The following is an 18,740-nucleotide window of genomic DNA, read 5'->3' on the forward strand; positions in this document are numbered from 1 at the left end:
CTCACTATCTCTTCAATCAGTCCTCTTCACTCCATTCAATTTACTTGTCATCTCCAAGCTCCTGATTGGTATTCCCATATTCATCTTCTCAAAATAAAAATGAGATCACATCCATTGAGATTCGGTTCCAGCACTATCTCATCTGGGAAGCCCTCCCCAACCTGAGCTAATTATCTGTACTTTTGGAGTTCCTGGTTGTTATTTAGTTGTTAAGTCATGTCCCACCCACTCTTTTGCAACCCCATGGACTGTAGCCCGCCAGGCTCCTCTGTCCATGGGATTTCCCAGGCAAGAATACTGCAGTGGGGTGCCACTTCCATCTCCAGGGGATCTTCCCGACTCAGGGAGAGAATCCACAACTCCTGCGTTAGCAGGCAGATTTTTTACCACTGAGCCACCAGGAGAGCAAAACAGAGTTCCTGGAACACATCAAATAACAGCATTTGTCACCTTGACTGCACAGGACACATCTAGCAATATCTGGAAACAGAGCCCAGAAGCCAGAGATGCCAGTGAGCCCCCTAAATGCACCATGGAATCATCAGGTCCCGCATGTTCACATTCCTAAGGTGGAGACACCCTGCCGCACTGGAGTTTGACTGTATGTCAATCATCCCTCGTGGTCGGTAGGTTCCTTCAGGAAGTTTTTTTAAAGCCCTGTGCATAATACAAGACCTTTCCTATGGTCACTACCAGTACACACACAAACTGAAGGAACATCTCTGTCCCTCTTTTACTTACTCTGTAGGAAAATTTGAGCTTCCGAAGCTCAGCCTCCAGCTTACTCTGATACTGTTCAGTTCCCTTCATGTAGCTCACACCAAGATTCTCAACTGTTTTTAGCACTAGAAAAAATTTGAAAAACAGAAGAAAGGTGGGGGGAAATGTATAAATGCAAGGTAATCTTAAAAAACTAAATCTAAGACAAATCTATGGATAGCAATTCCATAATTACTTTTTATAACAATACTTAAGCTTCATTTTCTGCAAGCACATTACATGTTATATATGTTTATAAGAGAATAACCTCCAACCATATGCAGAAAATAACCACATCCCACAGCATAACCTCATACCAGGGATTCTCAACTGGAAGGGAGAGAGGGATGGGGACAATCATGATGTACTGAGCATCACTGCTGAGGGATGCACAAGTGTGTCAGCGTGCGCATCCAGCCCTCGTGCTGAGCCGGTTGTGAGGCGGGTGCTTCACCAACTCAGCACAGACTCTTCGGAAGATAGCCCGCCCCTTCCTGATGAAGCAGAGAAGAAGACACAGCAGTAAAGCAGCAAACAAGCCACTCTGACTAGATGCTTCGCTCTGTCCAAAGGCTCCTGAAGCCCCTGTCAACTCTTCCTCGGATGAATTCTTCTTCCATTGGTGAGAAAAGAGAGATTAATTTGAGAATGAAAAACTTCTGAAATGAATCCTGAGGCCATGTCCAGCAGGGACTCCGTATTATGGTCTCCCAAACCAAACTCATTCTCTGCCCCTCAATCCTGCTCCTCTTCCTGCCACCCACCTCTAACAGCAGCATTTCTACCCACGAGATCAGCCACCCTGGAACTTCAGCCCTCCTCACCTGATCCCCTGTTCCTCACACCCAAGCAGTCATCAAACCCTGTCACTTACACCTCCTTGGTATCCCTTCCATGTCTCCCTTCCTGTCCCTGCCTCACCATCTCACCTCCAGGGCCAAACTGAAGGGACCCTTTTCAACCACTTAACCTCTATGAGGCATCGCAGAACCCATGCTAAGCTTCCCAGAACCCATTCTCCCTGTCCTTTACTCTTTTATTCAGCAAACAGATAATACAGGTACTCTGTACTAGCAATTCTCACCCAGCTCTTCTAAGAATGACTAACAGTATCTCACTTCTACTTCTGATCTCCCCATCAGGATATGCTTTAGAACATAAACTCTGCAGGCAGTGCTATTGTTGCAGTTGAACCGAACTTCTTTCTTTCTTCCACCAACACAGAGAAGACAAGCAGGCTCAAGAAAATCGCTACATCCTTCTTACACTTATCACAGCATTCAGTTCAGTTCAGTCGCTCAGTCGTGTCCGACTCTTGCGACCCCATGAATCACAGCACGCCCTCGCAGCGCGCCAGGCCTCCCTGGCCATCACCAACTCCCAGAGTTCACTCAAATTCACGTCCATCGAGTCGGTGATGCCATCACAGCATTAGCGTGGTACAAAACACCCTTGGTTACCCACAGCTCTCCACCCACCCTGAACTTGCCACCTTTCCCTCCAGTGTTTCACGCTCTCTGGTGCTTCCAACTCTTCCTTCAGACCATTAGCTCAGCTTGCAAAAACCGCTCCCTTCCTCTCTATTGAGAAACTGCTACTCGTGCTTCAAGATCCAGGTCACATTTCAACTTTTCTTAAGAAGTTTCACTTAATCAGATTAGGTCAATCATTCCCATCTGTTTCAATAACACCTCTACTAGAGCACTTAAAATACTAAACTATAATTACTGCTTTGGACATCTGTCTCCATGTATTAGAATACAGCTTCAACAAAGATGACAATTTCATTACTCAGCTCAAAATCCCTACCGCCTAGAATAAAGTGGCACTCAATAAATATGCACAGTACATGGAAAAAATGAATGAACAGCAAAATCTCAACGAAAAACCTGAGCAAATATTAAAGAAGGAAATAAATTACTCTAATTTATCTCTACAAGGTATAAGTGAGGTTCTCAGGAATACAAAAATTCAAATTCAAATCACTCACATTTAACTCTATCGATAGCCAACGTTTCAAATTCTGTCAAAGATACGTTTCCAGAAGGTGGCTGCAAGTAAAACTGAAGGCTATGTGGGTAGCAAGCATTCCTCTGGTCATCTGCCAACCTCAGTTTCCTCCGTTTTCCTCCAGAAAACTCCATCTTGTTACCCTGGAAGCAAGCACAAAAAACGGTGGGAAATGGAGTTAAAAACAAAAAATAACTCCACACACAAAGAAAAACATTCTGCCACCTTTTGCCACCAAAAGGTGGCAACTGATTCTGAAGAGCACGCACAACATGTTAAGAGTCGTGTCCCTGTCTTCCAGACCTTCGACAACACCGCTGGAACCGCGGTGCACAGGCGGTGGGGAGAGGTGAGCCCTGCGGAGACGCGGGCAGCGGTCGTGACTTCCCGCAACGTCCACAGCAGGGGACGCGGGCGGTTCTCCAGGCGTCTGCGCGCTCCGCCTTGAAGGCTCTGAGCTCTCAAGGGTCAGGCTGAGACTGCCCGAGGGCTGCGACCCCGAACTCGGAGGAAAGCGCGGGAGCTTCAGGCTAGGAACGCGACTCGGTGGGCTTCTTCCCTGACAACCCCTGAAAACTGACGGCTGTCTCCGAGGCGCCGCACGTCGGAGCTCTTCTCCGGAGCGTCCAGCGGCGCCGAGTGACACGCCGCCTCCGCGGTCCCTCAGCCAACGCGGTCTGTCAGCCCCGGCACCCGCCTCCGCCTAGACAAGCAACCAGGACGGACTCGCGCCCCCCGCGCCCGCCGCTCACCCCATTCTCCAGGCTCGCACACCTCAACCCCAGGGTTACTGTTCTTCGCAAACCCCGGCGGCTCCTCTCACCTGCAACTACACCAAACACAGATAAACACGACAACAGCTTTCCTCACTTGGCGGGAGAGTTCGAACGGGACCGGAAGCGGAAATGGCTGGACCGCGGAGCCCGCCCTCTCCCCCAAGCCCGCCCAGCCCAGGCTTGCGCATGCTCAGTGGGGCACTCTGGGTGGGGAGGTCTCTGGATTTCTGTCGTAGGTGTTGCACTATGTATCGTGGCCGTGATAAAGCGCTGGATTAAAGATCCAGTCTCTAGGGGTCTGGAAAAGGCAGTGGCACCCCACTCCAGTACTCTTGCCTGGGGAATCCCATGGACGGAGGGGCCTGGTAGACTTCAGTCCATGGGGTCGCTAAGAGTCGGACACGACTTCACTTTCATGCTTTGGAGAAGGAAATGGCAACCCACTCCAGTGTTCTTGCCTGGAGAATCCCAGGGACGGGGGAGCCTGGTGGGCTGCCGTCTATAGGGTCGCACAGAGTCGGACATGACTGAAGCGACTTGGCAGCAGCGGCTGTAGGGGTCGGGGTTCGAATCCCACCGCTGCCAGATGATTTTGGGCTTCCCTTGTGGCTCAGCTGGTAAAGAATCCGCCTGCAATGCAGGATACTAGGGTTCGATCCCTGGGTCGAGAAGGTCCACGGAGAAGGGATAAGCTTCTCACTCCAGTGTTCTGGCCTGGAGAATCCCATGGACTGTGTAGACGGAGCGACTGTCACTCTCACTGCTGCACTACGTGTGCGTGGGTCTGAGCTGTCGGCGCCGGGTCAGCACCGGCTCCAGACTGGGACCCTGGGTGATAATCTCAGAGAGCCCGGCGAGCGGGAGGCCCGGCTCACCGCTCACAGAGGCGGCGGCTAGGTCGGCCCGCTTTTCTCCTGGTCGGCGAGCCCCACGAGCACGGGTGTGCGTCCAGCGCGCCCCTTCCGCACACTCGGTGCGCGGCGAGCGTCCGCAGGGGGACCTCCGTCCAGCCGGGACGCACGCCTTGCGCGTGCGCACTCAGGAACGCTCGGCGTCTGCGGAAGGAGACCGCTGGGCGCCGGGCGGTGCCCGGCGAGGGGCGCGGGAGGCGCGGGAGGCGACTGCCCCCACTGTGCGCGGCAGCGTTTCAGAACTGAGGCCGCCAGGTGGCGGGTCTCGCTCACAAAAGAGGCCTCTAGAAGTCCCTGTCAAGGTAGGAGGGGAGGAGCCGTCAAGACGTTCAAGGTTTCGGAAATGCAGACTGAGCTGAAACGGTGTCAAGCTTCAGAGCATCTGCCTGGCCTGGGCCAAACAGGGGTTGACCCTGACCTTGTACCAGAACGTGTTCTGAGGGACTTACATGTCAGTTCATTGTATTGCCATAACCCATTTAAAAGGCTCATTTGAAAAGACCCTGATGCTGGGAAAGATTGAAGGCGGGAGGAGAAGGGGAGGGCAGAGGTTGGGTGGCATCACCGCCTCGATGGACATGAGTTTGAGCAAGCTCCGGGAGCTGGTGATGGACAGAGAGGCCTGGTATTCTGCAGTCCATGGGGTCACAAAGAGTCGGATACGACTGAATGACTGAACTGAACCCATTTAAGGTTCTGTTCTGTTCAGTTGCTAAGTCGCTTCTGACTCTTTGTGACCCCGTGGACTGCAGCACACCAGGCTTCATTGTTCTTCACCAGCTTCCAGAGTTTGCTCAAACTAATATCCACTGAGTCAGTGATGCCATCCAACCATCTCAACCTATGTCATCCCTTCTGCTTTCAATCTTTCCCAGTATCAGGGTCTTTTCCAGTGAGTCAGCTCTTCCCATTAGGTGGTTAAAGTATTGGGGTATTCCATATTCAACATCAGTCCTTCCAGTTAATATTCAGGGTTGATCTCCTTGCAGTCCAAGGGACTCTCAAGCCGTCTTCAGCACCACAAGTCAAAAGCATCAGTTCTTCAATGCCCAGCCATCTTTATAGTCCAACTCACACATCTGCACATGACTACTGGAAAAACCATAGTTTTGACCGTATAGACCTTTGTTGAAAAAGTGTTGTCTCTGCTTTTTAACCCACTGTCTAGGTTTGTCATAGCTTTCCTTCCAAGAAGCAAGCATCCTTTAATTTCATTGCTGCAGTCTCTGTTATTAACCCACATTACAGATACAGATTGTACAACAGAGAAGTTGAGTCACTTCAAAGGTCACTTAGTAACTGGCAGAGCCAGGTTGAAAGTCTCAGAGACTAGCCAAGCACCACAGTGCTAACCACAAAACTACCAATTTCACTAATATGTCAGTTGTTACCGTTCAGTCATTAAAGGAAAGTGAAGTCGCTCAGTCGTGTCCGACTCTTTGCGACACCAAGGACTGTAGCCTACCAGGCTCCTCTATCCATGGGATTTTCCAGGCAATAGTACTGGAATGGATTGCCGTTTCCTTCTCCAGCAGATCTTCCCGACTCAGGGATGGAACCCAGGTCTCCCGCATTATAGACAGACAGACGCTTTACCGTCTGAGCCATCAGGGAAGTCCATAAGTCCTGAAATTAACTTCAGTCGTTAAGTTGTGTCTAACTCTTTTGCCATGCCATGAACCCATGAGCCCACCAGACTCCTCTGTCCGTGGGATTTCCCAGGCAAGGATAATGGAGTGGATTTCCATTTCCTTCTCAAAGGGATCTTCCCAACCCAGGGATCAAACATGTGTCATCTGCATTAGCTGGCATATTTCTTTACCACCAAGCCACCAGGGAAGCCCTGTGAGACATTACACAGGCTTAAAAAAAAAATTATTGGGGTTTACTTGCTACAGGGCTGTGTTACTGTCTGTTGTAGAGCAGAGTGAATACATATACATATATCACCTCTTTGTCACCATAAAGCATTGAGTAGACTTCCCTGTGCTGTACAGTAGTACGTTCTCACTGGTTATCTATTTTATACCCAGTAGCATATATATGTCAATCCCAATCTCCAAATTCATCCCACTCTCCCTTCCTCTCTTAGTGTGTACCTTTGTTTTCTACATTTGTGTCAATTTCGGCTTTGCAGATAGGTTCATCTGTACCATTTTTCTAGATTCCACATGTATGTATTAATAGGTGATATTCATTCTTCTGACCTTATTCACTCTGTATGACACCCTCTAGGTCCATCCAAGTCTTTGCAACTGGCATAGTTTCAATTCTTTTTATGGCTGAAAGTATTAGTGTTAGTTGCTCAGTTGTGTCTGACTTTTTGCAACCCCGTGAACTGTAGCCTGCCAGGCTCCTCTGTCCCTGGAATTCTCCAACCAAGTACACTGGAGTGGATTGCCCTTTCCTCCTACAGGGGATCTTTTCAACCCAGGGATCAAACACGGGTCTTCTGCACTACAAGCAGAATCTTTACCATGTCAGTCACCAGGGAAGCCTTTTTATGTCTGAGTAATATTGAGTCGTACATATATACCACATCTTTATCCGTTCTCTGATGATGGACTTCTGGGTTGATGCCATGTCCTGGATATTGTAAATATATATGCTTTTGAACAATATTGACCGGGGAAAATGTTTAGGACGCTATGAAGTTAACAGAGCAGAATACGTAAAACCATGTATGTATGTATGGATATGAGAGTTGGACTGTAAAGAAAGCTGAGCGCTGAAGAATTGATGCTGTGGTTGGAGAAGACTCTTGAGTGTCCCTTGGACTGCAAGAAGATCAAACCAGTCCATCCTAAAGGAAATCAGTCCTTAATATTCATTGGAAGGACTGATGCTGAAGCTGAAACTCCAGTACTTTGGCCACCTGATGTGAAGTACTGACTCATTGGAACAGACCCTGATGCTGGGAAAGATTGAAGGAAGGCAGGAGAAGGGGACGACAGAGGATGAGATGGTTGGATATCATCACCGACTCGATGGACATGAGTTTGAGTAATCTTCGGGAGTTGGTGTTGGACAGGGAAGCCTGGCATGCTACAGTCCATGGGGTCACAAAGAGTCGGACACAACCGAGCAACTGAACTGAACTGAACTGATGTATACCATATGATTTCAAGGTTGTAAGAACTTACCATTACAATTTTCTGCAGTGTTTCTCACTACTGTGAGTGGGCTACCTTCTTCAACTCCCATTCTTATCTTACAATCCAGGCATATATTATGTGTTGCAATCAAAATTTTAGGTGCAAAACCATCCCTCTCTGCTATTGTTCTTTTTATTTAACTCTTCTTGGCTTTGTCTTCAGCCTGGTCTTAAACTGGCCCTTTTTTAACTTAAACACAGGCAGTTTCTTTACCATCTGAGGCACCAGGGAAGGGGTGCTCACATCCCTATGATGTATGTCTGTGCTAAGTCACTTTAGTCATTTCCAACTATTTTCCACCCTATGGACTGGAGCCCACGAGGTTCCTCTGTCCATGGGATTGTCCAGGCAAGACTCCTGGAAAGAGTTGCCCTGCCCCCCCCCCAGGGGATCTTCCCCATCCGGGGATAGAACCCATGTCTCTTATGTCTCCTGCATTGGCAGATGGGTTCTTTACCACCTGGGAAGCCCTTTCCTATGATTGTTTTGGTGTGTCTGACTTTGCGACCCCATGGACTGCAGCACGCCAGGCCTCCCTGTCTATCACCAATTCCTGGAGTTTACCCAAACCCTGTCCATTGAGTCAGTGATGCCATCCAACCATCTCATCCTCTGTTGTCCCCTTCTCTGCCTGCCTTCAATCTTTCCCAGCATCAGGGTCTTTTCAGATGAGTCAGCTCTTAACATCAGGTGGCCAAAGTATTGAAGCTTTTCTATGATAGATAATATTAAATGCTTCTTTGGACAATTTAAAAATTCAGTTCAGTTCAGTCGGTCAGTCATGTCCGACTCTTTGCGACCCCATGAATCGCAGCACGCCAGACCTCCCTGTCCATCACCAACTCCCGGAGTTCACTCAGATTCATGTCCATTGAGTCAGTGATGCCATCTAGCCATCTCATCCTCTGTCGTCCCCTTTTCCTCCTGCCCCCTATCCCTCCCAGCATCAAAGTCTTTTCCAATGAGTCAACTCTTCGCATGAGGTGACCAAAGTACTGGAGTTTCAGCTTTAGCATCATTCCTTCCAAAGGAATCCCAGGGATGATCTCCTTCAGAATGGACTGGTTGGATCTCCTTGCAGTCCAAGGGACTCTCAAGAGTCTTCTCCAACACCACAGTTCAAAAGGATCAATTCTTTGGTGCTCAGCCTTCTTCACAGTCCAACTCTCACATCCATACATGACTACTGGAAAAACCATAGCCTTGACTAGATGGACTTTAGCCGGCAAAGTAATATCTCTGCTTTTGAATATGCTATCTAGGTTGCTCATAACTTTTCTTCCAAGGAGTAAGCATCTTTTAATTTCATGGCTGCAGTCAGCATCTGCAGTGATTTTGGAGCCCCCAAAAATAAAGTCTGACACTGTTTCCACTGTTTCTCCATCTATTTCCCATGAAGTAATGGGACCGGATGCCATGATCTTCGTTTTCTGAATGTTGAGCTTTAAGCCAACTTTTTCACTCTCCTCTTTCACTTTCATCAAGACGCTTTTTAGTTCCTCTTCACTTTCTGCCATAAGGATGGTGTCATCTGCATATCTGAGGTTATTGATATTTCTCCCAGCAATCTTAATTCCAGCTGGTGCTTCTTCCAACCTGGCATTTCTCATGATGTACTCTGCATATAAGTTAAATAAGCAGGGTGACAATATACAGCCTTGACGTACTCCTTTTCCTATTTGGAACCAGTCTGTTGTTTCATGTCCAGTTCTAACTGTTGCTTCCTGACCTGCATACAGATTTCTCAAGAGGCAGGTCAGGTGGTCTGGTATTCCCATCTCTCTCAGAATTTTCCATAGTTTATTGTGATCCACACAGTCAAAGGCTTTGGCATAGTCAATAAAGCAGAAATAGATGTTTTTCTGGAACTCTCTTGCTTTTTCCATGATCCAGCAGATGTTGGCAATTTGATCTCTGGTTCCTCTGCCTTTTCTAAATCCAGCTTGAACATCAGGAAGTTCACGGTTCACGTACTGCTAAAGCCTGGCTTGGAGAATTTTGAGCATTACTTTACTAGCATGTGAGATGAGTGCAATTGTGCAGTAGTTTGAGCATTCTATTTTTTTTTAATTAGTCTGTTGCAAACAGAAAAATGCTCACATTGTTGGGAACTAAGACACTGGCAGTGGAATGTTCTATGATGTCTTTAAAGTTCTATTTTAATTTTATATGAAGTTCTCTATAAATTTTAATTCAAGAAACATGTGAAACCTTCCCACAGCCTGGCGCCAAGATTCAATGACTTTCTTGCCTATAGCTGGCCCAAGCCTCTGGAATGACCTACCAGCTCTTCCCCAAAGAAGGCCTGGAAGATCCTACCTGTGTCTTTTTGTGGTGACCTCCCCACTCTAGGAGCTCCAACCCTCCTCAGTCAGTGTTTCAGCCACCACCCCACTACCTGCCTCCATCCTCCTGAGCCTCTGCTTATGCTGCATGGTTTGCTCCTGGGTTACACCCCAGTGCTTCCATGTCATATGCTTTCTTCTCTAGTTCTGTCCATCTACTGCAGATAGCCTTCACCTTTGGGGATCAGGAGCTACTGGATGATTCGATGAATGTACTCCTCAGAAAAATGCACCTACATACTAGCTTTGTTAAGTCTTTCAAAAATGTTTGTGAACACTTGTGTGGCTGACTGTGTAGCACCACCAGATTTTCAGCTCTTTTTGGACAGGCCACTTTTATTGTCTTTGTCTTCCCTAAACTGCCTGCAACATGTCTTTTAAATTAAAAGATGAGATAATAAATGTCATTTTAGGACCATTTCAGAGAGAGCTGGTTCATTTCAGTTCAGTCACTTAGTTGTGTCTGACTCTTTGCGACCCCATTGACTGCAGCACACCAGGCTTCCCTGTCCATCACCAACTCCCAGAGCTTGCTCAAACTCATGTCCATCAAGTCGGTGATGCCATCCAACCATATCATCCTCTGTCATCCCCTGCTCCTCCTGCCTTCAGTCTTTCCCAGCATCAGGGTCTTTTCCAAGGAGTCAGTTCTTTGCATCAGGTGACCAAAGTATTGGAGTTTCAGCATCAGCATCAGTCCTTTCAATAAACATTCAGAACTGATTTCCTTTAGGACAGACTGGTTGGATCTCCTTGCAATTCAAGGGACTCTCAAGAGTCTTCTCCAACACCATAATTCAAAAGCATCAATTCTTCAGTGCTCAGCTTTCTTTATAGTCCAATTCTCACATCCATACATGACTACTGGAAAAACCATAGCTTTGACTAGATGGACCTTTGTGGGCAAAGTAATGTCTCTGCTTTTTAATATGCTGTCTAGGCTGGTCATGGCTTTCCTTCCAAGGAGCAAGCTTCTTAATTTCATGGCTGCAGTCACCATCTGCAGTGATTTTGGAGCCCAAGAAAATAAAGTCTGTCACTGTTTCCGTTGTTGCCCCATCTATTTGTCATGAAGTGATGGGACCAGATGCCATAATGTTGGTTTTCAAGCCAACTTTTTCACTCTCCTCTTTCACTTTCATCAAGAGGCTCATTAGGTCTTCTTCACTTTCTGCCACAAGAGTGGTGACATCTGCATATCTGAGGTTATTGATAGTTCTCCTGGCAATCTTGACTCCAGTTTGTGCTTCTTCCAGCCCAGCATTTCACATGATGTACTCTGTATATAAGTTAAATAAGCAGGGTGACAATATACAGCCTTGACGTACTTCTTTCCCAATTTGGAACCATACACTGTCCATTTTTCCATGTCTGGTTTTAACTGTTGCTTCTTGACCTCCATACAGATTTCTCAGGAGGCAGGTAAAGTGGTCTGGTGTTCCAGTTTGTTGTGATCCACACAATCAAAGGCTTTAGCATAGTCAATGAAACAGAAGTAGAAGTCTTTCTGTAATACTCTTGCTTTTTCTATGATCCAACAGAGATTGGCAATTTGATCTCTGGTTCGTCTGCCTTTTCTAAATCCAGCTTGAACATCTGGAAGGTCTCAGTTCACAAACTGTTGAAGCCTAGCTTGGAGAATTTTGAGCATTACTTTGCTAGTGTGTGAGATGAGTGCAATTGTGTGATAGTTTGAATTCAGTGCTCTAAATGTTCAACATTTGAACATTGGAAAAAGAAAAGCATTGCCTTTCTTTGAGATTGGAATGAACACTGACCTCTTCCAGTCCTTTGGCCACTGCTGAGTTTTCCAAATTTCCAGTCATATTGAGTGCAGCTCTTTCTTATGACTGCAGCTCTTTCACAGCATCATCTTTTAAGATTTGAAATAGCTCAACTGGAATTCCATCACCTCCACTAGCTTTGTTCGGAGTGATGCTTCCTAAGGACCACTTGACTTCACATTCCAGGATGTCTGGCCCTAGGTGAATGATCACACCATCATGATTATCTGGGTCATGAAGATCTTTTTTGTACAGTTCTTCTGTGTATTCTTGCCACCTCTTCTTAATATCTTCTGCTTCTATTAGATCCATACCGTTTCTGTCCTTTTTTGTGCCCATCTTTGCATGAAATGTTCCCTTGGTATCTCTATAATAGCAAGGAGAGAAAAGAAACCCTTCCTCATTGATCAATGCAATGAAATAGATGAAAACAATAGAATGGGAAAGACTAAAGATCTCTTCAAGTAGAGATACAAATAGAGAGCTGGAAAAGCATACAAACCTTAAAGTTAAACATGTCACATAAAAACTGCCTTTTTATTGTATTAAAGACCTACTTTAAGCTTCGGAGTACAGAATAGCTTGTGTTCTTTCCAACTATTTTAGCATCTTTATTGCTTTCCCATGCCACAGTTTTGATCACCACTTCACTGTAAACAATGTTTTTGGCAATTACATTAGGAACCTATATATTACAGGACCAATAATGCACAATAATGATACATTTCAGTTTGCTGTATCTGGTAAGTCACTGTGAGTTCCTCCTGTGTTTATTTTACCAACAAAGTGGACTTACCCAATGCTTAGCTCTGGCAACCAAGGTGCATTTAAATTACAGATCTCAACCTCAAAGTCAGAGAGAGGAAGACACATATAAATGTATAACTTTTACTTCTACCAGACCATAACCATCTCTAAAACAGGGACCACTGTGTCATTCATCTTTATAACCCTGGTGACTGGCACTCAGTGGGCTCTCAACAAATATTTATTATCCTGAGCTGATGTAAAATATGCGAGATATCTGAAAATAAGTGATGGTTTCAGCTGAATGTTCAACAGATGTTTTGAATCAAATTGAATTCCAACCTATAAAACTTAAAGTCCTCATCTGAAAACTTTGTACACATTCCTTCCAGAATGACTTGGCTACCCCAGTTTAGTCTGTAATAAAGCACAGAGTACCTTCTCTAATGGAATTTCCATGAATCATCACTGTTTAATTCAGTGCCTGCCCTGGGCATTACCCAGCTGCCAAAAGACTGTCCCACGGAGCTTCCACCCTTAGGTGACTCCAGTTCCAGGACTTTAGTCCTGTTGTGTATCACACTTACAGCTGAGATTTTAGTCACCATGCTTTGTAAATCAAAGAGGTTTCATTTTTATCCTGTGCAGTGTGTGTTGCCCTAAAAACTGAAAGCCTAGTAACTTTCTTTACCCAGTAAAGAAACACTGTAAACACTGGGTCCTTCCAGCTCCTCTTGCCATGGAAAGCAGCGGAATAGGAGGCATTCCCAGAAGGACAGCTGACCCATAAAAGCTGCTGCACACTTAGTCAGACACAGGGTGTGAGGTCCAGGTCTGTAATTTCCGTGTATCTCGGCTGTCAAGGCAGAGCAGTGTGTCACCCTACCCTTTCCACCCTGAGTCTGCCATCCTTTCCATCTTACTGCCCACCTCTGGGAAGAAACAAAACCTGTCCTTTCTTCCTTTCTTTCAGATTGCTTTTATTAGTCAGCATCAAGAAGCAAAGGAACTAAAAAGAAAGCATATCTTAAAAGAAAGTACAATGCAAAAATCCTGAACAAAATACTAGCAAAGAGAATCCAAAACACAGTAAAAAGAATCATAAACCATGATCAAGTAGGGTTTACTCCAGGGATGCAAGGATTCTTTGATGTATGCAAATCAATCAATGTTATGCACCATATAAACAAACTGAAAGATAAAAACCATCCTATAATCTCAATAGATGCAGAAAGACTTTTGACAAAATTCAACACCCATTTATGATTAAAAAAAAATTCTCCAGAAAGTGAGCACAGAATGAATCTAACTCAACATAATAAAGGCCATATATGACAAATCCACAGCAAACATTATTCTCAATGGTGAAAGCATCTCCTCTCACATCAGGAACAAGAAAAGGGTGCCCATTATCACCACAAATATTCAACATAGTTTTGGAAGTCCTAGCCACAGCAATCAGAGAAGAAAAATAATTAAAAGTAATCCAGATAGTAAAAGTAAAACTCTTACTCCTTCAGATGACATGATACTATACATAAATGAAAGTGAAGTCGCTCAGTCGTGTCCCACTCTTTGCGACCCGTGGACTCTAGCCCACCAAGCTCCTCCGTCCATGGGATTCTCCAGGCAGAAATACTGGAGTGGGTTGCTATTTCCTTCTCCAGGGGATCTTCCCGACCCAGGGATTGAACCCAGGTCTCCCACATTGCAGGCAGGTACTTTAACCTCTGCACCACCAGGAAAGCCCTTAAATACATAGAAACCCCTAAAGATGGTATCAGAAAATTACTAGAGCTAATCAGTGAATTTAGTAAAGTTGGAGGATACAAAATTAATACATAAAAATTTCTGGCATTCCTATACATTAACAATGAAAAATCAGAAAGAGAAATTAGAGAAACAATCCCATTCACCACTGCAACAAAAAGAATAAAATACCTAGGAATAAACCTACCTAAGGAGACAAAACACTTGTACACAAAAACTATAAGATGCTGATGAAAGCAATTAAAGATGACACAAATAGATGGAGGGACAGATTATGTTCTTGGGTTGGAAGAATCAATGTGAAAATGACTATACTATAACACACAAAGCATTCTATAGATTCAATGCAATCCCTATGAAATTACCAATGGCAGTTTTCACAGAACTAGAGCGAAAAAATCCACAATTTGTGAGGAAACACAGAAGACTATATAAAGCCAAAGCAATCTGGAGAAAGAAAACTGGAGTTAGAGGAATCAACCTTCCTGACTTCAAACTATACTACAAAGCTAGAGTCATCAAGACAGTATGGTACTGGCACAAAAACAGAAATATAGATCAACAGAACAAGATAGGAAGCCCAGAGATAAGCCCACACATCTATAGGCACTTTATCCCTGACAAAGGAGGCAAGAATATACAATGGAGAAAAGACATGCTCTTCAATAAAGTGGTGCTGGGAAAATTGGACAGCTATGTGTAAAAGAATGAAATTAGAACACTTCCTAACATCATACACAAAGATAAACTCAAAATGAATTAAAGACCTCAGTGTAAGTCCAGAAACTACACAACTCTTAGGGGAAAACACAGGCAAATGCTCTTTGACATAAATCACAGCAAGATCCTCTTTGACCCACTTCCTAGAATAATGGAAACAAAAACAAAAATAAACAAGTGGGGCCTAATTAAAAGCTTCTGCTCAGCAAAGGAAACCATAAACAAGATAAAAAGACAACCCTCGGAATGGGAGAAAATAATTGCAAATGCAACTGACAAAGGATTAATCTTGTAAATATACAAGCAGCTCATGCAACTCAATACCAGAAAAACAAACAACCCAATCAAAAAGTGGGAGGAAGACCTAAACAAACATTTCTCCAAAAAAGACATACAGGTGTCCAACAAACACACAAAAAGATGCTCAACATCACTCATTATTAGAGAAATGCAAATCAAAACTACAATGAGGTATCACCTCACACCAGTCAGAATGGCCACCATCAAAAAAAAATCTATGAACAATAAATGCCAGAGAGGGTGTGGATAAAAGGGAACCTTCTTGCACTGTTGCTGCTGCTGCTAAGTCACTTCCGTCGTGTTCGACTCTGTGCGACCCCATAGATGGCAGCCCACCAGGCTCCCTCGTCCCTGGGATTCTCCAGGCAAGAACACTGGAGTGGGCTGCCATTTCCTTCTCCAATGCATGAAAGTGAAAAGTCAAAGTGAAGTCGCTCAGTTGTGTCCGACCCTCAGTGACCCCACAGACTGCAGCCTACCACGCTTCTCCATCCATGGGATCCTCCAGGCAAGAGTACTGGAGTGGGGTGCCATTGCCTTCTCCACTTGCACTGTTGGTGAGAATGTAAATTGATACAGCCACTATAGAGAACAGTATGGAGATTCCTTTAAAAACTAGGAGTGAAACTACCTTATGACCTAGCAATCCTACTATTGAGCATATACCCAGAGAACACCATAACTGAAAAGGACACATGTAATCCAGTGTTCACAGAAGCACTATTTACCATAGCTAGAACATGGAATGTGAACGTATTAGTCACTCAGTCGTGTCTGACTCTTTGCAATCCCAGTCTGCTCTGTCCATGGAACTCTCCAGGCAAGAAGACTGGAGTAGGTAGCTATTCCCTTCTCCAGGGGATCTTCCCAACCCAGGGATTGAACCTGGGTCTCCTGCATTGCATGCAGATTCTTTACCATCTAAGCCACCAGGGAAGCCCAAGTACATGGAAGCAACCTAGATATCCATCGACAGATGAATGGATAAAGAAGTTGTGGTATATATTCAAGGTAATATTACTCAGTCATAAAAAGAAATCCCTTTGAGTCAGTTCTAAGTGGATGAACCTGGAGCCTATCACAGAGAATGAAGTCAGTCAGAAAGAGAAAAACAAATTTTGTGTATTAATGCATATGTATGGAGGAGCCTGGAAGGCTGCAGTCCATGGGGACACTGAGGGTCGGACATGACTGAGCGACTTCACTTTCACTTTTTACTTTCATGCATTGAAGAAGGAAATGGCAACCCCCTCCAGTGTTCTTGCCTGGAAAATCCCAGGGACGGGAGAGCCTGGTGGGCTGCCGTCTATGGGGTCACACAGAGTCGGACACGACTGAAGCGACTTAGCAGCAGCAGCAGCAGCATGGAATCTAAAAAATGATACTGATGAACCTGTTTGTAGGGTAGGAATAGAGAAGCAGACGTAGAGAACAGACTTTGGACATAGCAGGGGAAGGAGAGGGTGGGGTGCGCTGAGAGAGGAGCACTGACACATACACGCTACCATGTGTGAGATGCGCTTCCCAGGGGGCACAGTAGCAAGGAATCTGCTGGCCAATTAGGAGACGACAGAGACTGGGGTTCGATCCTTGGGTCGAGAATATCCTCTGGAGCAGGAAATGGCAACCCACTCCAGTATGCTTGCTGGAAAATCCCACAGACAGAGGAACGTGGTGGGCTACAGTCCATGGGGTCACAAAGAGTCGAACATAGCTGAGCACACACGCTAGTGGTGGTGATGTAAATTAGCCTGCCGGTGGGGATTTGCAGTATAGGCTCAGGAAGTTCACCCCGGTATTCTGTGACAACCTAGAGGGGTGGGACAGGGTGGAGGCTGTGGGGGGCGGTTCAGTAGGGAGGGGGCATATGTATACTTACTGGCTGATTTATGTTGTTGTATAGCAGAAACCAACACAATATTATAAACCAATTATCCTCCAATTAAAAATAAACTTTTAAAAATTCCACCTAGAAGAAAGAGCAAAAATGAAAGTACAGAGAGGATGGATCACCTTCCACATATCAACATTATGTGATTTGTTTCAGAAATACTAACAGAGCCTCTGCTAAGTACTAGGCAGTGTTTTCTCTGCTGGGGATACAAGAGTGATGAAACCACCTAAACTCTTGCCCTCATAAATGTTATAGTCTATGGGAAACAGACAATAAACAAGAAAACTGTGCACATGACTGTGTTAAATAAGAACTGCTGAGCTGGAAATAGAGCAGAGGAACAGGACATTAACTTTTTGGAGGAGGCATTGAACTTTTAGAAAGGGTAGCCAGGAAAGGTTAGCTTAGAATATGATCACAAAGGAGAAACTAGAAGGAAAATAGGGATTTAGTCGTGTGTATTTTTAGGAGAATAACAGTTTAGGCAGATAGAAGAGTTAGTATTTAAGACAATGTGATATTAGTATAGAAATAGACAATTCAGCCACTCAAACAGAATAGAGAACCCAGAAATGGGCCCATAGTTATAAAGAAGCCTGGTATCTGACAGGTCCACTGTACAACTCAGTGGAGAAAAGATGGGCGGTACTAAATGGTGCTGGAACGTTGGTTATGGGAGAAATTCTGCTGCCTACCCCCTCCCGTCCACAAAGATCAACTCCAGATAATTTAATGACAACTGTGAGCTGCAAAAATAAGAGTTCAGAACAAATACATAGATGTTCTTGATGTAGCAAAGAATTTCTTAAATCATTAAGGAAAAGCACAGATGGGGATGGATGGTGGTGATGATTGCACAAAAACGTGAAGAAACAATGCCACTGAGTTGTACACTTTAAAATGGTAAATTTTATTCATTTAGCACAATTTCTTTTTTAAAAGCACAAGGTATAAAAAGAAACTTGATAATATTAACTACACTAAAAATTAAGAAATTTATTTTTTAAGTGTTATTGGAGCATAGTTGATTCACAATGTTGTGTTAGTCTCAGATGTACAGCAAAGTGAATCAGTTATACATATACACATTTCCACTTTTTTAGATTCCTTCCCCACACAGGCCATTACAAGGTACTGAGAAGAGCTCCCTGTGCTAGACAGCAGGCCCTTGTTAGTTACCTATTTTATATGTGGTTGTGTGTATATGTCGATCTCAGTCTCCCAAATTATCCCTACCCTTCCTTTTCCCTCTGGTAACTATTTGTTTTTATATCTATGACTATTTTTGTTTTGTAAATAAGTTCAAGGAACTTAACTTTAAAAAGAACATAAACGTACATTTTTAAACCAACTGCAAGTTGGAAAAAGGAAATTGTCAGAAATAACACAGAGTTAGTATCCAAATGTAATCAATAAGAGAAAGGCAAAAACACAGTGGAAAAGAGGGCAAAAAAAACCTTAAACAGATGCTTCACAACAAAGGAAACATAAATAACCAATAAAATATGAAAATATGTTCAACCACATTAGTAACTGGGGAAATGCAAATTAAAACCACAATGAGATAAA

General features: G+C 44.6%; 1 protein-coding gene across 5 annotated transcripts in view; it reads right to left on the minus strand.

Annotated features, from left to right (window-relative positions):
• The window catches only part of PRIM2 (DNA primase subunit 2), a 304,068-nt gene extending 299,483 nt beyond the window's left edge, over positions 1–4,585 (minus strand). The window contains exons 1-4 of one of the 5 annotated variants that reach the window (XM_069564046.1): positions 4,421–4,579; positions 3,522–3,598; positions 2,750–2,912; positions 742–845 (exon numbers count right to left, since the gene is read on the minus strand). In XM_069564046.1, coding sequence (XP_069420147.1) covers positions 742–845; positions 2,750–2,903 — 258 coding nt within the window. In that variant the 5' untranslated portion in view covers positions 2,904–2,912; positions 3,522–3,598; positions 4,421–4,579. Of the gene's footprint in view, positions 1–741; positions 846–2,749; positions 2,913–3,521; positions 3,691–4,003 lie in introns of those variants that run through there. The other 4 variants (XM_069564045.1, XM_069564043.1, XM_069564044.1 and 1 more) reach the window with 4 other exon arrangements.
• Between the last annotated feature and the right edge of the window lie 14,155 nt (positions 4,586–18,740).

The sequence above is a fragment of the Ovis canadensis genome, chromosome 20 (assembly GCF_042477335.2).
Source record: "Ovis canadensis isolate MfBH-ARS-UI-01 breed Bighorn chromosome 20, ARS-UI_OviCan_v2, whole genome shotgun sequence".
In the NCBI taxonomy this organism is placed as follows: Eukaryota; Metazoa; Chordata; class Mammalia; order Artiodactyla; family Bovidae; genus Ovis; species Ovis canadensis.